The sequence below is a fragment of the Mobula hypostoma genome, chromosome 1 (genome assembly GCF_963921235.1).
Source record: "Mobula hypostoma chromosome 1, sMobHyp1.1, whole genome shotgun sequence".
Lineage (NCBI taxonomy): Eukaryota > Metazoa > Chordata > Chondrichthyes > Myliobatiformes > Myliobatidae > Mobula > Mobula hypostoma.
The window spans coordinates 29,935,164-29,962,085 of NC_086097.1; the positions used below are offsets into that span (position 1 = coordinate 29,935,164).

At 43.0% G+C, this 26,922-nt stretch overlaps 1 protein-coding gene across 3 annotated transcripts in view; it reads left to right on the forward strand.

The window, feature by feature from the left end:
- Nucleotides 1-26,922, forward strand: part of LOC134352238 (uncharacterized) — a 103,548-nt gene that overhangs the window by 61,169 nt on the left and 15,457 nt on the right. For all 3 annotated transcript variants that reach the window (XM_063059556.1, XM_063059615.1, XM_063059691.1), the window contains exons 12-13: nt 7,104-7,179; nt 21,436-21,546. In XM_063059556.1, coding sequence (XP_062915626.1) covers nt 7,104-7,179; nt 21,436-21,546 — 187 coding nt within the window. The remainder of the gene's footprint in view (nt 1-7,103; nt 7,180-21,435; nt 21,547-26,922) is intronic.

Genomic DNA, 26,922 nt, shown 5'->3' on the forward strand with positions numbered 1-26,922 from the left:
GATCCATTCTCCCATTTAGTCCTACTCCCCCGCCTTCTCACCACAACCTTTGATGCCCTGGCTACTCAGATACCTATCAATCTCTGCCTTAAATACACCCAGTGACTTGGCCTCCACTGCTGCCCGTGGCAACAAATTCCATAGATTCACCATCCTCTGGCTAAAAAAAATTCTTCGCATTTCAGTTCTGAATGGGCGCCCTTCAATCCTTAAGTCATGCCCTCTCGTACTAGACTCCCCCATCATGGGAAGCAACTTTGCCACATCCACTCTGTCTGTGCCTTTCAACATTTGAAATGTTTCTATGAGGTCTCCCTTCATTCTTCTAAACTCCAAGAAATACAGTCCAAAAGCGGACAAACGTTCCTCATATGTTAACCCTCTCATTCCCAGAATCGTTCTAGTGAATCTTCTCTGTACCCTCTCCAATGTCAGCACATCCTTTCTTAAATAAGGAGACCAAAACTGCCCACAGTACTCCAAGTGAGGTCTCATCAGCGCCTTATAGAGCCTCAACATCACATCCCTGCTCCTATACTCTATTCCTCTAGAAATGAATGCCAACATTGCATTCGCCTTCTTCACCACCGATTCAACCTGGAGGTTAACCTTAAGGGTATCCTGTACGAGGACTCCCAAGTCCCGTTGCATCTCAGAACTTTGAATTCTTTCCCCATTTAAGTAATAGTCTGCCCGTTTATTTCTTCCACCAAAGTGCATAACCATACACTTTCCAACATTGTATTTCATTTGCCACTTCTTTGCCCATTATTCCAATCTATCCAAGTCTCTCTGCAGACTCTCCGTTTCCTCAGCACTACCAGCATGTTGCAGCTATCTAGCCTCCTGATTAGACCACGCTTGTGTTCACTTCTGATCGCCTCATTATAGGAAGGATGTGGAAGTTTTAGAGAAGGTGCAGTGGAGGCTTACCAATACGCTGTTTCTTTACAGGCACATCTTATGAGGATAGGTTGAGCAAGCTAGGACTTTTCTCTTTGTAGTCAAGGCGGAGAGAGGCTTGACAGAGGTGTACAAGATGATAAGAAGCATAGAGTGGACAGCCAGATACTTCTCCCCAGGATGATAGAAATATGGAGGGCTATGTAGGAGGGAAGGGTTAAAAGTTCAGCATAATATTGTGATCTGAAGTGCCTGTACCGTCCTGTTCTATTCTATGTTCTATCCATCTGATTCTTCCTCAAACCTCAGCCCTGGAAGTTTGCTGCATATGTAGCGATTGGTGTGAAACTTCACAGCACCAGTTGTAAGAGCAGGGTTTGATTCCAGCCACTCTCTGTAAGGAGTTTGTATGTTCTCTCTGTGACCACGTGGATTTTGTCTGGGTGCTCCGATTTTCCCCCCATATTCTAAAGATGTACGGATAGGGTTCGTGAGTTGTGGGCACGTTATGCTGGTACCAGAAGCGCGGACTGCCCCACCACATCTTTGCTGATTTGATTTGATGCGAAGAATGCATTTCACAGTGTACTTCAATGTACATGTGAAAAAATAAAACTAATTTTTAATCTTCACAAGGTTTCAGGTCATGATTCTCAGTCTGGGCTGCAGGGCTGGGGTAGCTTGCAGAGGTCACAGGAGGTCTGTGGGGCCTGTGACATATTGCCCTGATGTAGGCATAGAGTTCACAGGTAAAGAATATACCCCACCCCTCCATTACCTGCCCCAGTGCAGGACTAGTGGCTGTGTCCCGGGGTTTCTGGGACAACCCTGACTCCATAAAAGGAACAACCAGTGATGCCTGTGGATAGTTATTGGACAGTGGAGGGCAGGAATTCTCTAGGGGTGATGTTGGGATATTATGGGGAGCAATCAGGATGCTTTCCCACAACTGGACAGGGAGCATCAAGAGGTGAGGTTTTGGAACCGGACCTCAGGGTCCTTAACTGCTGAGATGGGGGCTGGACTGAGCTCCCCCATTGTAAAAACTAACCATGACCCCTCACTCACATCAACACCGGATGATGGAGTTAACCTGCTAATCTTGAAGTCAACTGGGTGGTCTAGGCTCGGCAACAGTGTCTACCTCTGTGGGTTAATGGTATCCTATATGTTGTAGAACCACCACATCCTGGAATAATACAGGACTTTATGCGTGTTCAGATCAGCCCTCAATCTCCTACATTCCAAGTAAAGAAGGTTCTAGTCTTCACAACCTCTCCTGTAACACAGGCTCTCAAGTTGTGGTAGCCTCCTGGTAAATTTCTTCTGCACCCTGCTTAGTTTAATGAGCAAAACTCACAACAAGCTGGAGGAATTTGCCAAGTCAACAGTGACTATGGAGGGATAAAGGTTCAAAGGTTCATTTATTATCAAAGTATACAACTGGGAAATCCTTCAATTATCCGCATAGCCGTGAAACCAAGACAGAAAAGAAAGGCAGCTTGATCATCAACCCCTAAATCCCACCTCCCTGCAAAAAAAAAACAAACAAAACAGATCAGGCATGTCAACCCCCAAATCCCCCCTCCTGTACAAAATCAATCAAAATGGATCAAGTACATTGACCCCCAATTAATAGTAATAGGCATCCGTTTGTCTCATGAGACCATGGATTTGCGCCTTGGAAGGTTTCCAGGACGCAGGCCTGGGCAAGGTTGTATGGAAGACCAGCAGTTGCCCATGCTGCAAGTCTCCCCTCTCCATGCACCGATGTTGTTCAAGGGAAGGGCATTAGGACCCATACAGCTTTGCACCAGTGTCGTCGCAGAGCAATGTGTGATTAAGTGCCTTGCTCAAGGACACATACGCTGCCTCAGCCAAGGCTGGAACTAGCGACCTTCAAATCACTAGATGAACGCCTTAACCACTTGGCCATGTGCCAACACATATATCGACCCCCCCAGATATATCTTATCTAATCATCTTATCAGCTTTCCTATAACAGGGCGACCAGATTTATCACATGTACCACATGGAAACATACAGAGAAATAACAACCAACACAACCTAACAATGTACGATGGGAAGCCCGCAGGTATCACCACACATTCTGGCATCAACCTAGCATGCTCGCAATGCTTGGCAGAATAACACAGAACACAACACACACCAAAACATCAACAGCAAAACAAGCCTTTTTCTCCCTCCTACCCACCCACAAACACAGACAGTCCTCCAGCCCCAGGACGTGTAATCAGGACTCCAGACTTTGACCTCCAGACTTATGCAACACGCTGAAGGAACTCAGCAGGTCGGGCAGCATCAGTGGAAACGAACAGTCAATGTTTCGGGCCGAGACCCTTCATCCTGACGTTGACTGTTCATTTCCACGGATGCTGCCTGACCTGCTGAGTTCCTCCTGCATGTTGCTTTGACCCCAGCATCTGCGGAGTATTTTGTGTTTACCTCCAGACTTCTGATTGACTTTCGGGCTTTGATATTGAGTATTGACCCCCGGACTGGCTGAGGACGGGACCTCGAACTCCAGGCTAGAATTTCGGGCCCATCGACTGACCTGTTGTCATGCCTCCTGCTTACTCAGACATCCAATCCCGGAACCCTATGGACTGAGACATATCCAGCAATGACCTACATCACCTGTACACACCACTGGGTTTCAATCACAGAGTGGAAGCCTGGACTCTGAAAGTCCTTTATCCCATGTCCACATTGCTGGCCTTCAAGTGCATGTAAATTTGTTTATCTCGAAGAGTCATAACACAAGCAGACAACAATAATACAACGGATGTGTGCACTACAGTGTAACAAGATGATGGGATCTGAAATCACATTAAGATTCTATTATTATTTGTCAATATTCCCACAAGGTGTGTGGTGCAATTGATAATTAACTTCTGCTGCCTCGGGATGGTTGCCATGATGGTTTATTTTCTTGCTTGCTGACGCTGATGTTAATCAATTTGGTAAAGTTGATCATGTTCCTAGCCCTGAGAGCACGCTGTAAGGGCAACCCTCAGACAACTTCTGGTGTCGAGGGCGGCCAGCATCATCTCGAGTGAGAAAGCAGAGCTATTAATGTTAGGCTTGTTGGAGATCGGTCCAGGTTGGGGTAGAAGGAGAGAGAACACGAAAAAAGAGAGGTCTGCAGTAAAGATTCGGTAGTGTTGACATTCAGAGAGCCCTGGATGTTCTTGTATGTACTGTAGGTCAACGCCAACAGATATATCTGATCAGGAGAGCAAAGTATATATTAGGCTTAATCATAGAATAATAAACAGGGAAACGGCGCCTTCGGCTTAATGTGTCCATATCGACCATCTCCAGCTTCTGGTATCTTCTACCCCTTCCCCCTTCTCTCTTTTTCCATTCTCTGTTCTGGTTCCCCTCCCACCCCTCCTCTTTTTCTCACCTGCTCGTCACCTCCCTTTGTGGCCCTCCTCCTTCTCTTTCTCCCATGGTTGGCTTTCCTCACCTATCGGATTTCTTCTTCAGCCCTTTATCACCTCCTCCATCCCATCTTGTCTCAACTATCATCAGCCAGTTTGTACTACTTCCCCTCCACCCTCCGCCCTTCACCTTATTTCGGCCTCTTGCCCCCTTCCTTTCCAGGAAAAAAAAAGGTTTTGGTCTGAAACATCAACTGTTTATTTCTCTCTGTAGATGCTGCCTGACTTGTTGAGTTCCTCCAGCATTTTGAGTGTTGCTTCATCTGAACTAGACCTATCTGCCTGTATTTGGTTCATAACCCTCTAAATCTTTCCTATGCATGTATCTGCCCAGGTATCTTTTAAATGTTGTTAATGTACTTACCTCAACCACTTCCTCCAGCAGCTTATTTCTCTGCATGAAGAAGTTGCCCCTCGAGTCCTTTTAGAAAGGCCTGGGTGGATGTGGAAATGATGTTTCCAATGGAGGGAAAATCAAGAATCAGCGGTTACAGTCTTAGAATAGAAGGATGTCCCTTTAAAACAGAGAGGAGGATAAATTTCTTAAGTGAGAGTGATGATTGTGTGGAATTCATTATTGCAAAGGTCACTGTGGGTGTCAAGTTATTAGGTATATTTACAGTGGAAGTGAGGATGATTAAATGGTGGAACAGACTTTTTGGGCCAAATGGCTCAATTCTGCTCCTATGTCTTAAACATCCACTTACTGTTTCAGAAAGCAATCTCAATCACGTCCCTCCTTCACTGTATCGCTTAGCAATTCATTCTTCTGAAGTTTTCTTCTAATTCCATTTAGGAGGGTTCTGCTGGACTTCAAAGTAAATTTATTGTCAAAGTATACTTATGTTACCACATACAACCCTGAGATTCATTTTCTTGCAGCCATACTCAGTAAATCCAGGAAACCCAATGGAATCAATGAAAGGGCAGACAAACAGCTGATGTGCAAAAGACAACAAGCTACAAATACAAAAGAAAAAAAATATTATAAATAAATAAGCAATAAGTATCCTAGATGTACGGGGTTTCTTTGTATGTTCAATTTAAAATGGCTTCTACATTATGTTAAATGCTGAGAAAGTCTCTAGCTAGACATTTGCTTGGGTTAATACAGACAGCAGGGTGCTATTAGCCAATGGGTGTTCATGTATCGTTTTGTTTTCGGATGATAATGCTGTCTCATATGACTGGGGACGGGGTTTTTGGGGGGAGTCGGAGGAGAGACGGGGAGGACGGTGGACGGGGTTTTTTGGGGGGAGTTGGAGGAGAGACGGGGAGAACGGTGGACGGGGTTTTTGGGGGGAGTCGGAGGAGAGACGGGGAGAACGGTGGACGGGGTTTTTGGCGAGGAGTTGGAGGAGAGACGGGGAGGACGGTGAACGGGGTTTTTGGGGGGAGTCGGAGGAGGGACGGGGAGGACGGTGGACGGGGTTTTTGGCGAGGAGTCGGAGCAGAGACGGGGAGGACGGCGGAAGGGGTTTTTGGCGGGGAGTCGGAGGAGAGATGGGGAGGACGGTGGACGGGGTTTTTGGGGGGAGTCAGAGGAGGGACGGGGAGGATGGTGGACAGGGTTTTTGGCGGGGAGTCGGAGGAGAGACGGGGAGGACGGTGAATGGGGTTTTTGGTGGGGAGTCAGAGGAGAGACTGGGAGGACGGTGGAGAGACGGGGAGTCGGAGGAGAGACGGGGAGGACGGTGGACGGGGTTTTTGGGGGGGAGTCAGAGGAGAGATGGGGAGGACGGTGGACGGGGTTTTTGACGGGAAGTCGGAGGAGAGACGGGGAGGACGGTGGACGGGGTTTTTGGGGGGGAGTCGGAGGAGAGACGGGGAGGACGGTGGACGGGGTTTTTGGGGGGGAGGACGGAGGAGAGATGGGGAGGATGGTGGAGAGACAGGGAGGACAGTGGACGGGTTTTTGGGGGGAGTCGGTGGAGAGACGGGGAGTTGGAGGAGAGACGGGGAGGACGGTGGACGTGCGAAAGGCTCTGGTCGATCACTCTGGGTGGTCCCAAGCCATGAGTTGACAGGATCCGGGTGGTCGTCAGGAATCGATTGAGCTCCAACGGTTGCGCACGAAGAACTTGGACTTTGATAAGTCTTGGCGCCTTTTTTTTCATGACTTCCTTTTCTGTATTTTATTTATATTAATGTCATAGACTTAGTAATATCTGTAAAATGTACTGGGTAAAACGTACTGGGTGTGCTGGCTGATGATTGATGTTTGGGATTGATTCGGGCGGCAGCTGACTCAGTGGGAAGCGTTGAGGCAGGTGCTGGGCGGGATTTCCTCTAGACATATACGAGCCAATGTAGCAGAGCATTACATAGACATAAGATGAAGAATCCTTGAAAGTGAGTCCACAGGTTGTGGGAACAGTTCAGTGGTGGGGCAAGTGGAGTTATCCCCTTTGGTTCAACAGCCTGATGGTTGAGGGGTAATAACCGTTCCTGAAACAAAACCTGGTGCTTTGGTTTCTGAGGCTCCTGTACCTTCTTCCTGGTGGCAGCAGCAAGAAGAGAGCATGGCCTGGATGGTCACGGGGACGGACACGGGCACACACACATCAACTCACATGGGCACACACGGACACACGCATGTTTTAGTTTCATGCTTTAATAATTCCAGAGCTTTCACTCTACAGTAAGCACAGGTACTCCCCTCCGAGACCACCACACTAGAGTGATGATAATGGCCTCTGGTGTGAGCACTGATCTCTTTGTTCTTTACCGCAGGCTTCGGGAACGAGAGTCCCTCCTTCTGCAGGAGAACAAGCGAGCCCTTCATTCAGCTGACATACTGAAACAGCTGGTTAGTTGTCATTCCAAGCAGATGAGCACCACATGCCACTGTACTCCTCGTTTCGGTATCATTAATAGCTTATCGCTCGAACAACATTACTGGAACAGTAATGGTTGTGCAGGGTTGCAGTAGGTTCATAGACTCGTCCCACTGAGTCCGTGCCATCCAACAACCACCGTTTATGCTAGGACGTTGCCAGGACTGTGGAAATGATAACGAAGATTGGTGGAGGGGCAGGTAGTGTTGAGGTAACAGAAAGGCGGCAGAAGGACTTGGACATATTAGGAAAATGAGCAAGAAAGTGGCAAATGAAATACAATGTTGGAAAATGCATGGTCATGCACTTTGGTAGTAGAAATAAATGTGCAAACTATTTTCTAATCGGGAGAAAATGCACACCTGAGCTGCAAAGGGACTTGGGAGTCCTTGTGCAGAACACCCTAAAGGTTAACTTGCAGGTAGGGTCGGTGGTGAGGAAGGCAAATGCAGTGTTGGCATTCATTTCAAGAGGTCCAGAATACAAACGCAGGGATGTGATGCTGAGGCTTTCTAAGACACTGGTGAGGCCTCACCTCGAGTATTGTGAACAGTTTTGGGCTCCTCATCTAAGAAAAGATGTGCTGGCATTGGAGAAGGTTCAGAGGAGGTTCATAAGGATTATTCTAGGAATGAAAGGGTTATCATATGAGGAATTTTTGATGGCTCTGGGCCTGTACTCTCAGGAATTTTAAAGGATGAGGGAGGATCTCTTTGAAGCCTTCTGAATGTTGAAAGACCTAGACAGAGTAGATGCCTCAGGATAGAGGAGCGTCCATTTAAAACAGAGATGTGGAGAAATTTCTTTAGCCAGAGGGTGGGGAGTTTGTGGCCTAATTCTGCTCCTATGTCTTATGGAGACCTTGAGCAATAAGAAAAGATTCTGGAGAGGGAATTATCTAGAACAAAAGCAATTGAAGTGTGACCTGAAAGAAGTTTATTAAGTCATAAACACAAGAGATTCTGCAGGTGCTAGAAAATGCAGAGCAACAGCAGAGGCAGGTGATGGGCTGCTGAGGAGAAGAGAAAGGGCTAAGAGGAGAGCCAGAACAAGGAATAGAAAAAGAGAGAAGGGGGAGGGGGGAGAAATTACCAGAAGATGGAGAAATTAATGTTCATGCTATCTGGTTGGAGTCCTCCTAAAATCATGAGGGTTATAGATGGGCAAGAATATCACAGTATTTTCCTCCAAGTAGTGGAGCCTAAAACTAGAGGACAAAGGTTTAAGGTGAGAGTTCAACATATATTTATCTTAAGACCATGAGATATAGGAGCAACATTAAGCCATTTGGTCCACTGAGTTTGCTCTGCCATTTCATCATGGCTGATCCATTTTTCCTCTCAGCCCCAATCTCCTGCCTTCTCCTGATATAGTTTTATGCCCTGACCAATCAAGACTCTTATCAACCTCTGCCTTAAATATGCATAAAGACTTGGCCTCCACAGCTGGCTGTGGCAACAAATTCCACAGACTCACCACTCTCTGGCTAAAGAGATTCATCCTCATCTCCATTCTAAAAGGACACCCATCTATTCTGAGTCTGTGTCCTCTAGTGTTACACTCTCCCACTATAGGAAACAGCCTCTCCACCTCCACTCCATCAAGGCCTTTTGCCATTCAATAAATTTCAATTAAGTTACGCCTCATTGTTCTGAATTTTAGTGAATACAGGTCCAGAGCCATCAAACACTCTTCACATGACAAGCTGCTTAATCCTTAAAGCATTTTTGTGAACCTCCTTTGAACTCCCTTCAGTTTCAGCATTTTCTTTCTAAGATAAGGGGCCCAAAACTGCTCACAATATTCCAAGTGAGGCCTCACCAGTGCTTTATAAAGTTCAAAATTCCATCCTTGCTTTTATATTCTAGTCCTCTTGAAATTTGCCTTCCTTACCACAAGCTCAACCTGCAAATTAACCTTTAGGGAATCCTGCACAAGAACTCCCAAGTCCTTTGCACCTCCATTTTTTTTGTATTTTTTTCTCCGTTTAGAAAATAATCACCTTTTCATTTCTTCTACCCCCATGCATGAACATACGCTCCCTGACATTTGTTTCTTCGTCCATTCTCCTGATCTAAGTCCCTCTGTAGCCTCTTTACAACCTCAAAACTACCTGCCCTTCCATCTATCTTTATAATGTCTGCAAAATTTGCAACGAAGCGTCTAAATCATTGACATATAGCACAAAAAGGATCAGACCCAACACAGATCCCTGTGGAACACCACTAGTCACCGGCAGCCAGTCAGAAAAGGCCCCCTTTATTCCCACACTTTGCCTCCTGCCTATCAGCTACAGATTTATCCATGCTAGAATATTACCTGTAATACCACGGGCTTGTAGCTTGTTAAGCAGCCTCATGTGTGGCATCTTGTCAAAAGCCTGCTGGAAATCCAAATACACAACATCAACCGATTCTCCTTTGTCTAACCTACTTGCTAGTTCTTCAAAGATTTCCAACAGATCTGTCAGACTAGATTTTCCTTTGAGGAAACCATGCTGACTATAGCCTATTTTATTATGTGCCTCCAAGTACCTCAAAACCATATCCTTAACAATCAACTCCAACATTTTTCCAACGACTGAGGTCAGACTAACTGGCCTATAACTTCCTTTCTTCTGCCTCTCTCCCTTCTGGATGAATGGAATGACATTTACAATTTTCCAATCTTCCAGAACCATTCCAGAATCCAGTGATTCTTGAAAGATCATTTCTACTACCTCCACAATCTCTTCAGCCACCTCTTTCAAAATCCTGGGGTGTACACCATCTGGTCCAGATGACTTATATACCTCCTGACCTTTCAGTTTCCAAAGAACCTTCCCCCAGTACTAGTAACTTCACACACTTCATGACCCCTGACACCTGGGACTTCCACCACACTGCTAATGTCTTCCACAGTGAAGACTGATGCTAAATACTTATGAGGTCATCTGTCATTTCCTTGTCTCCCATTACTACCACTCCACCATCATTTTCCAGCGGTCCACTATCCACTCTTGTCTGTCTTTTACAATTCATGTATCTGAAGAAAAATTTGGTAATCTCTTTAATAGTATTGGCTAGCTTACTTTTGTTTCCATCTTTACCACCTTCTGTGTTGGTGCATGGCCAGTGTTGGCATGTGGCCAAGTGGTTAAGGTGTCGGTCTAGTGATCTGCAGGTCACTAGTTCGAGCCTCAGCTGACCCAGCGTGTTGTGTCCTTGAGCAAGGCACTTAACCACACATTACTCTGCGACAACACTGGTGCCAAGCTGTATCGGTCCGAGTGCCCTTCCCTTGGACATCGGTGGCATGGAGAGGGGAGACTTGCAGCATGGGCAACTGCCAGTCTTCCATACAACCTTGCCCTGGAAACCTTCCAAGGCGCAAATCCATGGTCTCACGAGACTAACGGATGCCTATACCTTTTTTTGTAATTTATTTTTCTTGAATTTCATCATCAAACAAACACTTCCATAAGATGCATTTCGGGTACTGTACATATATATCATATAATCATACCTTAATGACTTTTTTAGTTGCCTTCTGTTGGTTTTAAAAGTTTCATAATCCTCTAATTTCCCACTAATTTTTGCTCGATTTATGCCCTCTCTCTGGATTTTATATTGGCTTTGACTTCTCTTGTTAGCCACGGTTATGTCATTTTTCCTTTAGAATATTTCTTCCTCTTTCAGATAAAAACATCCTATGCCTTCTGAACTGCTTTGAGAAACTCCAGCCATTGCTGCTCTGCCATCACCCCTGAGAGTGTTCTTTTCCAATTAATTCTGGTCAACTCCTTTCTCATACTTCTGTAATTCCCTTTACTCCACTGTAATACTGATACATCTAACCTTAGCTTCTACTTCTCAAATTTCAGGGTGAATTTGATCATATTATGATCACTTTCCCCTTAGGATTATTTTACCTTAAGCTCTCTAATCAATTCCGGTTCATTGCAAAACACTCAATCCAGAATAACTGATCCCCTAGCGGGATCAACCATGTGCTGCTATAAAAAACCATCTTATAGGCGCTCTTGAAATTCCCCCTCTTGGAATCCATTACCAGCCTGATTTTCCCAATCTACCTGCTTATTGAAATCTCCTATGACTATTGTAATATTGCCCTTTTGACATGCATTTTCTATCTCTCGTAATTTGTAGACTACGTCCTTACTACACTTTGGAAGTCTGTAAATAACTCTCATCAGGGACTTTTTACACTTGCAGTCCTTTAACTCTATCCACAATGATTCAACACCTTCTGACCCTATGTCACTTCTTTCTAATGATTTGATTTCATTTTTTGCCAACTCAGCAATGCCACCCTCTCTGCCTTCCTGCCTGACCTTTCAATGCAATGTGTATCCTTGGACATTAAGCTCCCAGCTATAATCTTTCAGCCATGATTCAGTGATGCCAACAACATCATACATGCCAATCTGTAACGGTGCTGCAAGTTCATCTACCTTATTCCGTATACGGCATGTATTCAAATAGAACACCTTCAATACTGTATACGCCCTTTCCGATCTTGATTGTCTTTTTCGTTGCAACTCATCCTGTTGGCTGCAATTTTGCCCTGTCACTAGCCTCTCCCTGCTAGCAGTTTCACCACAAATTGCCTTTGTTGCTAAACCAACTGCCTCATCTTTAGCACTATCGCTTCGGCTCCCATCCCCCTGCCAAATTAGTTTAAGCTCACATGAACAATCCTAGCCAACCTACCTGCAAGAATACTGGACTCGCTCGGATTCAGATGTAACCCATCCCTTTTGTACAGGTCATACCTTCCCAGACGAGATCCCAATGATCCAGAAATCTGAACTCCTGCCCCCTGCACCAGTTCCTCAGCCACGCATTCACCTGTTAAATCATCCAATTCTTATCCTCACTGTAAAGTATGTACACAATATACAATCTTGAGATTCGTCTTCTTGCGAGTATCCACAAAACAAAGAAATACAATAGAAAAGTTCCATGCAACAAGTCCATCAAACATCCAGTGATGAAAAAAGAACAGATTGTGCAAACAATAGAGAGTAAACAAAAATATTAACCCCAGATTCCCAGAAGGTGAGTCGGCAGCCATGGAGCCACTGAGGTGAATGAAGTTGATCCAGAAGCCCGATAACTGCAGGCCACAGCCACAGAGTCAGTTCAGTGCTGAAGCACCTTGATCAAATTGCACAAATAGGAACAAAACAAGTGGTTAACAAAAACACAAAGAACAGGAACTGCAGAGTCTCCGAGAGTGCTGGGAAGTGCATTCAGTGCTGAGGCAAGTGAAACCTGTCCAGATGCTCCTCCTGAACCCAGCAATGTGGGACCCGAGAGTTCTGCACTTTCCACCCACTGGTAGCAGTGGGAAGAGACTGGGCAAGTGCAGGCAGATGGTGCTGAACCGCTGCTTATTTTCTACTCTCATCCTCAACAATCTTAATCTTGCTCGATGCTTTAATCAGTGCAGAGTAAAGGAGCCAGCCGTGGGTTCATGCTCCACCACGAGGAATCGACACAGCGATGGCCGTAGCTGCACTCTCCACTCTCATCCGCGTCAAATCCCCCAGGAGATCGAGGAAGCGCCAGATCGTTTAGTCGGCTCAAAAATACATCCTTAAAAGGGAAACCACAGGCTGCAGTTAATCGCAGTTCAGAAGAAGAACTACAGTTAAAAGAAGAATAGTATCTTGTGAGCTGTCTGCAAGATGTTGCCTTTGGGCGCTGGCACCATCTTGCCAGGAGAGAGGAAAGATTTAAGGGAGCTCTGAAGGGTGCAGGTTTTCACACATAGGGTCAAAGTCAAGTTTATTAACATCTGCACAAGTACAGTGTGTGTAAGCACGGATGTACTGAAAAACACACTTACAGCAGCATCACAGGTACATAGCTTCATAAAAGCAGCATTTGCAAGAGAAATATTAAAATCATGCACAATTTTTACAGGAAAGAACACAACTTGAAGAAAAAATTTACTTAGTAAAGGTAGTAATTAGTGTTGTGCTGGCTGGTTCAGGACCAAGTGGTTGGAGGGAAGGAGATGTTCCTGAGCTTGGTGGTGTGGGACTTCAGGGGTCTGTACCTCTTTCTCTAGTCCTGCTGAAGGGTCTTGGCCCAAAACATCAACTCTACTCTTTTCCATGGAGCAGCCTGGCCCTGCTGAGTTCCTCCAACATTTTGTATGTGTTGCTTGGATTTCCAGCATCTGCAGATTTTCTCTTGTTTCTGTACCTCCTGTCTATTCCTACTATTGTTTATTTTATTCATCACATGTTCTCATCAACTTCCCCAATCTCCTGCCACCTAATTGTCCCACTTACCCACACACTAGGGGTAATATACAGCAGACACTTAACTTACAAATTCATTTGTCTTTGGGGGTGCGTAGGACCTTCAGCAACCAGGACATGACAGCTGCTTGTTATATCATCAGGAAGGAGATACAGGAATCTGAGGACATACACTGAATGATTCAGAAACAATTTCTTTCCCTCTGCCATCATATTTCTGAACGATCCATGAACCTATGAATACTACCTCATTATTTTTGCAATATTTATTTTGTAATTTATAGTAAGTGTACATATTGCACTGTATTGCTGCTGCAAAACACCAAATTTCTCAACCAATGTACAGTAAGTAATGGCAAACCTGATTCTGTTTCTGATATGTAATATGATATAATCATCATCCACAACAATCTAAAATATATTTTAAAAATTTATATATACATATATCTTTTACAAGAAAGAACACAATTAAAATAAAAAGACAATGTCTATTTTAGTGCAAATTTCTGAAAATGGTTACAGTTTCAAATATTGCAGTATTGTAGCTCGGGTTGGCTATTTGGAAATTTGGTTGATCGCCAGGCTTGGCAAAATGTTTCCAGACATTTCGTCTGTAATTGAGAAGCCATCATCTGTGCACAGTTGAGGGTGTTGTTGTTGTTGTTCTTCTTCTTCTTCTATTTCCGGCTGTTTAGACGCATCTCGGCGTATTACAGCCCTCCGCAGGATGTATAATTAATTATAGAACTTCAAGGAACTCCAAATTTTCGAATACAACCTAGTCTCATGTATAAACTGAATAATAGATTTTTCAATCAGATGTTGACTCTCTTGATGGCCAAACAAAGATTTAATAGAAAACCAAAATAAATTTAAGCCAGATAGCCTCCTGAACAACATGCTTCTTTCAATTTTGTATCGATTACAGCTCAGCAAAACATGCTGGACTGTCTCTGGACTACCACAGTCACATAATCCAGTAGGATGTTTTCCTAGTATCTTTAAGTAATAATTTAGCCCACAATGCCCCAACCTAAGTCTTGTAAATTTCATCATATCTCTACGACTTAAAAGGTAACAGTCTGTGACCTTTTTAACTAGTGCGTGACTAGAAAAATAATGCCTGCCCCTTAATTTATTTTTCCAATCCTCCTGCCACTTCTTCTCTATACCTTTTTTAATCCTACTTTTCAATTCTGCTGTGCTTAGGGGAATTCTAATTTCTACTTGCTGCTCTGTAAGGAAGACTTTGCAATGCCATCCACAATTTCATTTCCCTCCACCCCAGCATGCCCAGGTATCCATGAAAATCTAACTGCACAACCCATCTTCCCTACTCTAAACAACACTAAGAAAATCTCAATAACTATGTCAGGACGAACTTTTGATTTACTCCCTTTTATAGACTCTAAGGCAGCAGCAGAATCCAAACAGATGATAACCCTACGTGATCGAGAGTCTTCTATCCACCATAAGGCCCAGAGGATTGCTAATAATTCTGTTGCAAAGACAGAAACACCATCTGAAACCTGGTGACCAATCTCGACTCCAAATTGAGGCACATACATCCCAAATCCTGCCCTACTGCTCTCTGGGTCCACTGAGCCATCAGTAAAAATCTTCAGATAAGATCCCCATTTATTATTTAAATATTCATTTGTGATCAACGCTGATGAAATTGCACTGCTTCCTTGAAGCTGAAAAGGGAGGAATAGGTCTACTTCTGATTCTGGAAAGAACCAAAAAGGGACAGGTGGCAAGCAAATTTGGTCAACTATGTCTTCCTCAGTCAGTTTCAATTTCACAGCCCAGTTATTAACCAAATCTAAATCTTTTAATTTTACTTTGGCGCTCTGACTTCCCCTGCAAGGGACACTTTGATGGACAGCTGTGATTGAATCCATTTAGTTTTACCCAATACTGCAGGCCCAACTGAATCCATCTTAAATGTAGAGACACTTCTCCCATCTCCACACATAATGCCAGGACTGATGTTGTTCTAAAAGCTCCACAATAGAGTCTAAGTGCTTTGGACTGCACAGTGTCTAGTTTTCCAAGCACTGCCGTAGCAGCAGAACCATAAGCAATACAACCTTAATCAATAACTGATCTAATCGTAGCTAGATATATTAAGTACATAGTTTCCCACCCTGCTCCCCAGTCGCATCCAGCAATACTTCTCATAACACTTAAAACTTTCTCACACTTTCCAGTTGTTTTATCTATATGAACCCTCCAAGTAAGTCTTTCATCAAACCAGACACCTAAAATCTTGAATACCTTGACTCTTTCTAGTGGAGAATCATATAGACACAATTCACAATCAGGAATCTTTCTTCTAAAGCCAAAAATCAGGTATCTGGACTTAGAAGCAGAAATCCTGAAACACCATTTATTAGCTCAGTTTTCAACTGATCTTAAAGCCTTTTGTACCTGCCTTAATATATACTTGATGTTTCTTCCTCTTTTCCAGATTGCATCATCGTCTGCAAACAATGATTTGCCAAATCCTGTCCCTACCTGATCAAAGATATCATTTATCATTTATCATGACATTAAAAAGAACTGGACTAATGACACTTCCTTGAGGGGTACCGTTACCTATTTTAACTGACTTGGAGCTTGTTCCGCCTATTCTTACTTGAATTGTCCTTTCCTTAAGGAAATCTTTGATCCAATTAAACATTCTACTCTAATTCCCACATCATAGAGTTTAATTAACAAGCCATCCTTCCATAGTGAGTCATATGCTCTTTCAATATCTAGAAATACACTTACCTATTTTCTCTATTTTGAAATGCTTTTTTAATATCATGATCTAAAAGGGCAGCAGATTCCATTGTTGATCTTCCAGTTCTCAAACTATTTTGATCGGCAGCAAAATGTCCCTTACTCTCCAAAAAATAAACATCTTTTGGTGACCATTTGTTCCATAGTTTTACAAAGCACTGACGTTAAAGCTATAGGCTGATACAAACTAGAACCAGACGTGTCCTTACCTGGCTTTAAAACTGGAACTACCACCGCATGCTTCCATTCTACTGGTAATTTTCCTTCTTTCCACACTGAATTAAACAATGCTAGAATTTCTTTTAATACAGAGTCATCTAAATGCTTAAGCAATTCATAACACAGTCCATCCCTACCAGGAGAAGTGCTTGAAGCTGATTGAACAGCTTCCTGCAATTCCTGAAGGGAGAAAAACAAATTTATGGAGCTATTATCATCCAAACTCCTGTCCAATTTCCAACTTTAACATAATTTCCTTTCTCAAATCACCTAATTCTCCAGAACTGTGTAATGCTTAGATGACCTCTACAAACATATCAGCCTTTTCCTTATTGGTTACAGCTTCAATATCTCCTTCCAGCGAAGCTGGGATAGATGGTTTCCTATATATCCCTGACATTCTGTGAGTGATCGTCCATAGATGCTTTATAGGTGTCTCAGGGCCCAGGGTTCCACAAAATCTTCTCCAACTATCCCTCTTTGCATTTTTAATTACTCTCCTTGCTACTGCTCTTTCCTTTTTATACTCCGTAACATTATCTAACTCTGGGTACTTCCTTAATTTCCTGTAAGCTCTATTTCTGTTTCTTACTGCTATATCACAATTTCTATTCCACCAGGGAACTAATGCTCGAGCCCTAAGTACATTCTGTAGCGGAATAGTCAACTGAGCAACTTTATGAATTATAGAACAGAGGGATTCATTCCAATCATCAATGGAGCCCTCGCTATTAATCTCTTCTATTATATCCACAGCTTTCTCCTGGTACTCATCCCAATGAGCCAAAGAAAAATTATACCTAGCAGACCTCTCCTCAACTTCTACTATCAAATTTCTACCAAATCTACATAATATAGGATAGGGATCACTTCCTAGTGTGTATCTGTCCATAACATCCCATTCCCCAACCCTAGCTAAATTTGAGGAAGTGATAGATAAGTCTAAGTGACTACAAGTATTCTTTACAATATTAAATCTTGTAGGCCTTCTGTCATTTAGCAGTACCATGTTGTATTTATCTAGACACTGCTCTACTACCGCTCCATTACTATCTTTACTTCCACTACCCCATATAGGATTATGGGCATTGAAATCTCCAACCCAGATTACTGGGGATCTTACCTTATTCATAATTTCATCCAAATCTGATAACATCATATTACCTGGATTATAAAAGTTAATCAAAGTTATTTGACCACGAGAGCTCCAAACCTCCACAGCCACAATTTCAAGGTTAGATTTAAAATCAAGTCTTCTAAACTGGAGTCCTGCTTTTATGAAAGTTGCACACCCTCCACCAGGTTTACCTGTTCTGTCAGCTCTCAAACAATCATATCCAGGGATCACAAAATCTAAATGAGGCTTTAACCATGTCTCCTGTATACAGATCAAATCAGGCTTGTTTTTATAAGTTCCAACAAATCTTTTTAATTTTTGACCATTTGCAGATCAACTTCTTGCATTACGTTGTAATATTTAAAACATCCAAATACTAGTTATTGGCCTCTTCATCCACATAAAGTTCCTCCGTACTCTCTGATCCTGACAACTGGGAAGTATTCAGTGATTGTTTGTCTGTCATATACTCATGTAATTTTTCTGGTGAAGTATGTTTTATATCAAGGAATCTCTCCGCAGCTCCAACAACTACTTTTATCATATCCGACCTCTTGGCTATAGTTTTAGCTCTGACCAGTACATCAACAACAAATGCCAAAAAAGACTCTTTAGTCATCAACAACATGCCTGAAGGAACCATAGTTGGAGAACTCGGAATGTGCTGACTCCCCCTCGTTCCAATCTTTTCTTGACTAATCCTTCGCTTTCTATCAACTTTCTTTACTGTTTCAGCATATGATGTTTTTTGTTGGATACTAACATTCTGAATCTTCTTTGCCTTACTGAAATACATCCTCTGAACACTGCTGTATGGTCCCCTCCACAGTTACTGCATTTAGGCACCGCTGCCTTACATGCTTTAATATCATGATCCTCTCCACATTTCATACATCTTCTTTTACCTCGACATGAACCAGCAACATGTCCAAATCTCTGGCAATTATAATGTATTCTCTAACTTGATAAGACATGCACCTAAGATAAACTCTAGTTGGAAGAACATCACCTGCAAAAACCAGAAGAACATGGGAATTCCAATTACCACCTTCTCTCGATTTTAATCGTTTGGCTTCCATCACTCGACCACCTTTAATATTGTCGAAAATTTCTTTTTCAGTCATGCCAGACCAAATACCATACACTACCCCCTTAACTCCCTTCCTTTCTTTCAGAGTAATACACTCCACTTTCACAACCAATTTTCCCACCATTTTAGCACTGTTATATTAGTCAATATCTTTGCAACAAATTTTCAGCAATCCATTAGACAAAATCTTGGCCTGGAATCCTTTGCCTATTTGGTTCTCTAATGCTGCCACTTTCAAAGGATTAAGGGCTCTAAATCCTCCTTCTCCTTCCTTCTGACCTTTAATTTTATACAGAACTATAAATTCCTCCAATTCACCCATTTTCCTCAATTTGTTGTCCCCCGTTACTTCAGGTCTTTCACTTGATGCACCCCTTTTTTGGCTACCCTTACTTCTGGAGTATTCCACAGTCTCCCGCCCTCCCCCTTCAATCTCAACCCCCCCCCTTTCCCTTTTGCAGCCATAGGCTACAAACTAACCCTTTCCAAACTACTAGGCTCCTCCACGCCAAAGTCCCCACCCACTCAATCAACAGCCCCAACTGCCAGCCAAGGGTGTTGTTTCCTCAGAATGCTGACTTATATAATCCTCTGGGGTCCAAATGGATCTTGATTAGATGTTGTAATCTGGTTGGCTGGTTCAAAACACTGTGAACAATTTAGCAGTAGAAGATTCTGGTTGGCTAGCTTTGAGGGAGGTCCATTGGAAGTGTTGGCTTTGCTGGCCAGATCCTGAGATTACTGGCAATTCATTGATCGTTGACATCATTGTTTCTTTTTTCTCCATGAGGGTTTCTTGAAGCATGGTTCTCTACAGAGGGAGCCATCAATATAACACATCGATATAGATCCGGTATATGAACCCAGGGATCAACCAGACTTCCAAAGTGATCACAGCGTTGCTAAACCGAAAGGCAGTGATAATAATTCTGGTCCTAATGGGGAAAGAAACCAGAAGCCCACATGGTCAGCGGTGGGAATCAAAACCTGACTGGTGATGACTGGCACTGTGAAGTGTTGTGCTAACTGTTATGCTACCTTGCTGCCTTTAGGTGCAGGATTAGGACGTCTGACTAGTTGAGCCTGCTCCGCTATTCAATAAGATCATGCCTGATCTGGCTGTGGGCTCAGCTCCACCTATACCTACCTTTTCCTTATGACCTTTAATTCCCCTGTTATTCAGACATTTATCTAACTGTGTTTTAACTACAGTTAATGAGATCGCCTCTACAAATTCAATTCCTTGGGCAGAGAATTCCACAGATTCACTACTCTGAGAAAAAACGTTTCTCCTCATCTCTGTCTTAATCTTTTTCCCTGAATCATGAGGGTGGTGAATCTGTGGAATTCATTGCCACAGAGAGCAGTGGAAGCCAAGTCATTGGATACATTTAGCAGCAGAGGTTAATTAGTAAGGGCCTCTCTGGGATGTGGAAGGAATCTGGAGCACCCTGGGGAAAAAGTCACACAGTCACAGAGAGAATGTGCAAACTCCACACTGCCAGTTCGAGACATCGGGACTGGACCCAGGTCTCTGGCAGTTGTGAGGCAGCAGTTCCAACCCCTTCACCACAGTGAGCAAACCCTGCTTCTCACATTCCAATAATGACAACATTGCAAAAGGCATCTGCTTTGGAAGGTTCTGATGGGAGAGGATGGTGCTACATGAAGGGCATTCTGCCTAGAGGTCAGTGACAGTGGTTTTCTACAGGGATCCATTCTGGGGCCCCTGCTCTTTGTGAATTTTATCAATGACTGATGAGGAAGGAGGAGGATGGATTAGTAAATTTGCAAATGACACAAAGGTGGATGGAGTTGTGGATAGTATAGAAGGTTGTCGTAGGTTACAATGGGACACGGACAGGATGCAGAGCTGGGCTGAGAAATGGCAGATGGAGTTCAACTTGCACAAGTGTATAGTGATTCACTTTGGAAGGTCAAATTTGAAGGCAAAGTGCAGGCTTAAAGGCAGGATTCTTAGCAGTGTGGAGAAACGGATTTTGGGGTCCAAGTCCAAGATCCCTCTAAGATGCAGAGCAAATTGATAGGATTGTAAAGAAGGCATATGGTATGTTGGCCTTCGTTAGTCGGGAGATAGAGTTCAAGAGCCCTGAAGTAATGTTACAGCTCTATTAAGATCATTGTTAGACCACACTTGGAGTAATGTGTTCATTTCTGGAAGCTTCTTCATAGGAAGGATGTGGAAGCTTTAGAGAGGGTGCAGGGGAGATTTGTCAGGATGCTGCCTGGTTTAGAGGGTATGTCATGGGAAAAGGGTCTTATGAGGATGGGTTGAGTGAGCTCAGGCTTTTCTCTTTGGAGCGAAGGAGGATGAGAGGTGACTAAATAAAGATGTATGAGATGATAAGAGGCATAGATAGAGTGGACAGCCAGCAGGGGTGAAATGGCTAATACAAGGTATTTTAACTTTAAGGTATGGAGGAAGGTACAGAGGGGTGTCAGGGTAGGTTTCTTACACAGAGAGTGGTGAATGCGTGAAATGCACTGCCAGGGATGGTGATAGAGGCAGATACATAGACTAGTCGGAACGGCTGTCATACATACATTAGGGGTATTTAAGAGTTCTTAGATGAGCACATGGATGTTAGAAAAATGGAAGGCTATGTGCGACAAAAGTATTAGATTTATCTTGGAGTGGTTTTAAAAAGTCGGCACAACATTGTGGGGAAAAGAGCCTGTAAAGTTCTATGTTCTTAAGTTGTGCTTTTCCCTTGTAGCTGGAGAGGTCAGAGTGCCGGTGGGTATTCCTGAAGGAGCAGCTGGAAGCAATGAAAGGAGCCTTTCAGCTGGAGACAAAGAAGCTGGATACAGTGGAGGCAAGGCTGAAGGTAGGTACACCGAGAAACTAGGCTCACCTGTACTCCAAACTTCTATCAACTAGAGCTCTTGGCACTTTGGGAGGAGACCAAACAGATGAAATAAGATCACAGAGTCGTAGAGCACAGAAAAAAGCCCTTCAGCCCATCTAGTCCATGTCAAACTGTTATTCTGCCTAGTCCCATCAACGCCTGAACCATAACCCTCCCATGCATATACTTAGGCAAACTTCTCTTAAATGTTGCAGTTCACTACCTCTGCTGGCAGCTCATTCCACCTCTTGAGTGAAGGAGTTCCCCCTCACGTATCCCTTAAATATGGCCTCTAATTTTGGTCTCATCCTACCTCAATGGAAAAAGCCTGCTTGCACTTACCCTATCTTTACTCCTCATAATTTTGTATACTTCTGTCAAATCTCCCCCCATTCCCCTAGGCTCCAGAGAATAAAGTCCAAGCTTATTCCTACCTTTCCCTATAACTCAGTTCCTCAAGTCCTGGCAACATCTGTGTAAATTTTCTCTACATTCTTTCAATCTTATTAATATCTTTCCTGTAGATAGGTGACCAGAACTGCACACATTACTAAAAATCGGGCTCACCAACATTCTATACAACTTCAACATAACATCGCAACTCCTGTTCTCAATACTCTAATCTATGAAGGCCACTGTGTCAAAAGCTTTGTTTATGATCCTATCTATCTGTGACACCACTTTTGAGAAATTATTGATCTGTATTCCCAGATCGCTTTGTTCTACCTCACTCCTCACTGCCCTACCATTTACTGTGTAAGTCCTCCATAAGTTTGTCCTCCAGAAGTGCAAGACTTCACTCTTGTCTGCATTAAATTCCATCCACCAGTTTTCAACCTGAATCTGCTGCAAGCTTTGACAGCCTTCCTCATTGTCCACTATGCTCCTAGTCTTGGTGTTGTCCACAAATCTGTTAATCCAATTTGCCACATTATCATCCAGATCATTGACGTAGATGACAAACAACAATGGATCCGGTACTGTACCAGTCCCTGCAGAGTATAAATCTCTAATGTCCAGTGTGTAAATGACTAACCCTGACTGAATTCTAATTGACTTATTACACTTTTTCAAGAACGTTAGAGTGAGCAGGAGAGACATAGCTACATGGCACACAATATGGCTAAACAATGTATATCAATATATACACAGTGTGGTTAAACATGATGCATATAAACAGATATACAGCTGTATACAGAACATGCTTAAACACAATGTATGCAAACACACTTACACTCAGTGGTCACTTTATTAGATATGCCTGCTCGTTAATGTAAATATTTAATCAGCCAATCATGTGGCAGCAACTCAATGCATTAAACAATGCAGATGTGGTCAAGAGGTTCATTTGTTGTTCAGACCAAACATCAGAATGGGAAAGAAATGTGGTCCAAGTGACTTTGATCGTGCTATAATTGTTTGTGTCAGATGGGGTGGTTTGAGTATCTCAGAAACTCCTTGGATTTTGATGTACACCAGTCTCTACAGTTTAGAGAGAATGGTGTGAAAAAGTCTAGCGAGCAGCTGTTCTCCAGGCAAAAACACCTTGTTAGTCAGATCAGAAGAGAATAGCCAGACTGGCTCAAGCTGATAGAAGGCCACAGTAATTCAAATGACCACATTTTACAAACGTGGTGTGCAGGAGAACATCTCTAGGCACACAACACATTGAACCTTGAAGTGGATGGGCTACAGCAGCAGAAGACCAGGAACGTACTCGAGTACCTAACTGAGTATATAGTGTTTATACACAGTGTGGCTGAGAAGTGTATATAAACACATGTATACAAAACTGTATGTATACGATATATTCAGCTACTCTGAAAGGTTGTGCAGTGGACTGAAATAAGGTCCTGTTTTCAACCTGGATTAGAGTATTTGCCACAAAGAGCAGTTGGACGAAGGGTCTCGGCCTGAAATGTCGACTGCACCTCTTCCTATAGATGCTGCTTGGCCTGCTGTGTTCACCAGCAACTTTGATGTATGTTGCTTGAATTTCCAGCATCTGCAGAATTCCTGTTGTTGGACAAACTTGTATTGTTTTCTCTGGAACATCAAAGGCTGAGAAACAAATCAGGTTTATTATCACTGATTTATTCATCATGAAATGTGTTGCTTTGTGGTAGCAGTACAGTGCAAAGTCATAAAATTACTGTAAATTACAAAATGAATGAATAGTGCAATAAAAATGAATAACAAGGTAGTGTTCATGGATTCATGAGCCATTGAGAAATTTGATGGCTGAGGGGAACCGTTCAATGTGGATCTTCACGTTCCTGTACCTCCTCCCCGATGTTGGTAACGAGGTGAGATCCGATGGTAGTTTATAAATTGATAGGAGGGAGTCTCCTTCATGTCAAGTACTAGAGGGCATGGATTCAAGGGGAGAGGGAGAAAGTTTAAAGGAGATGTGCAGGGCAAGGTTTTTACATGGAGGGATTGGTGCCTGGAATGGGCTGCCAGGGATAGTGATGGAAAGGATGTTTCCATTACTGGGAAAGATGTCCTTTTAGAACAGAGATGATGAGGAATTTCTTTAGCCAGATGATGGTGAATTTGTGGAATTCATTGCCGGAGACGGCTATAAAGGCCAAGTCGTTGGGTGTATTTAACGTAGAGGTTAATATATTTTTGATTAGTAAGGGCAGCAAAGGTTACAGGAAGAAGACACGAGGATGGGATTGGGAGGGAAGATACATCAGTCATAATGGAATGGCCTAATACTGCTCCTATGATCTTTTGGTCTTATAGTGGGAGCCGGTACAAGAATGGTTTTGAAGAGGCATTCAGACAGACACATGAATATACAGGGAATGAAGGGATATGGATTATATGGAAATAGAAAAGATTTAGATTAATTTGGCACAGGTATTGTGGACTGAAGGGACTGCTAAGTTCTATATACACAGGATAGCTAAACACTATGTATACATGTACGCTGGATATAAATGCTGAGTGTGATGAAATGAAAACAGGTACACGTATATAAGAGTGTACAGTACTGTGCAAGTCTTGGGCACATATACAGTCCTTATAAATAGTATTCATACCCCCCCACTGGATGTTTTTGTGGTTTATTGTTTTACAACATTGAATCACAGTGGATTTAATTGGGCTTTTTTGACATTGATTGATATAAAAGACTCTTCTATGTCAAAGTATAAACAAATTTCTACAAATTGGTCTGAATTTATTACAGTTATTAAACACAAAATAATTGCATAATTACTCACCCCTTCAAGTCAGCACTTAGTAGCTGCACCTTAGCTAGCTGTTACAGCCTTGAGTCTGTGTGAATCAGCCTCTATCGGCTTTGCACATCTGGCCACTGCAATTTTTCCCCATTCTTCTTCACAAAACTGCTCAAGCTCTGTCAGATTGCATGGGGATCCTGAGTGAACAGCCCTTTTCAAATCCAGCCACAGATCCTCAATTGGTTTGAGGTCTGGACCCTGTCTCGGCCACTCTAGGACATTAACTTTGTTGTTTTTAAGCCATTCCTGTGTAGCTTTGGCTTTAAGCTTGGGGTCATTGTCTTGCTGGAGAATAAACCTTCTCCCAATTCGTAGTTCTCTTGCAGACTGCATCAGATTTTCCTCCACTATTTCCCTGTGTTTTGCTACATTGATTTTACCCTCTACCTTCACAAGCCTTCCAGGGCCTGCTGCAGTGAAGCATCCTCACAGCATGATGCAGCCACCACCATGCTTGACAGTAGGCATGGTGTGTTTGTGATGATGTGCAGTGTTTCGCTTACGCCAAACATGGCACTTAGTCTGGTGGCCAGAAAGCTCAATTTTGGTTTCATCAGACTGTAGAACCTTTTTCCAGCTGATTTCAGAATCTCCCACATGCCTGCTAGGAAACTCTAGCCGAGATTTCCTGTGAGTTTTTTCACAGTGGCTTTCTCTTTGCCACTCTCCCATAAAGTGATGACTGGTGAAGCACCCGGACAACAGTTGTTGTATACACAGTCTCTCCCATCTCAGCCACTAAAGCTTGTAACTCCTCCAGAGTTGTCATAGGTCTCCTGGTGGCCTCCCTCACTAGTCCCCTTCTTGCATGGTCACTCAGATTTTGAGGACGGCCTGCTCAAGGCAGATTTATGGCTGTCCCATATTCTTTCCATTTCTTGATGATTAACTTAGCTGTACTCCAAGGGATATTCAGTGACTTGGAAATTTTCCTGGATCCATCTCCTGACTTGTGCTTTTCAATAGCCTTTTTGTGGAGTTGTTTGGAATGTTCTTTTGTCTTTATGGTGTACGTTTGTAGTTTTTGCCAGGCTACTGACTCACCAGCAGTTGGACCTTCCAAATACAGGTGTATTTTTACTACAATCAATTGAAACACCTTGACTGCACACGGTGATCTCCATTTAACTAATTATATGACTTTAAAAACCAATTGGCTGCACCAGTGATTAAAGGGGGGGGGGTCAATACTTAAGCGATCATTTATTTTGTGTTTTATATTTGTAATTAATTTAGATCACTTTGTAGAGATCTGTTTTCATTTAGACATGAAAAAGTCATTTTCTGTTGATCAGTGTCAAAAAAGCCACATTAAGGTAGTGCACCCGTGGCTGACAAGAGAAATTAGGGATAGTATCAATTCCAAAGAAGAAGCATACAAATTAGCCAGAAAAAGTGGCTCACCTGAGGACTGGGAGAAATTCAGAGTTCAGCAGAGGAGGACAAAGGGCTTAATTAGGAAGGGGAAAAAAGATTATGAGAGAAAACTGGCAGGGAACATAAAAACTGACTGTAAAAGCTTTTATAGATATGTAAAAAGGAAAAGACTGGTAAAGACAAATGTAGGTCCCCTACAGACAGAAACAGGTGAATTGATTATGGGGAGCAAGGACATGGCAGACCAATTGAATAATTACTTTAGTTCTGTCTTCACTAAGGAGGACATAAATAATCTTCCAGAAATAGTAGGGGACAGAGGGTCCAGTGAGATGGAGGAACTGAGGGAAATACATATTAGTAGGGAAGTGGTGTTGGGTAAATTGGAGGGATTAAAGGCAGATAAATCCCCAGGGCCAGATGGTTTGCATCCCAGAGTGCTTAAGAAAGTAGCCCAAGAAATAGTGGATGCATTCGTGATAATTTTTCAAAACTTGTTAGATTCTGGACTAGTTCCTAAGGATTGGAGGGTGGCTAATGTAACCCCACTTTTTAAAAAAGGAGGGAGAGAGAAACCGCGGAATTATAGACCGGTTAGCCTAACGTCGGTGGTGGGGAAACTGCTGGAGTCAGTTATCAAAGATGTGATAACAGCACATTTGGAAAGCGGTGAAATCATCAGACAAAGTCAGCATGGATTTGTGAAAGGAAAATCATGTCTGAC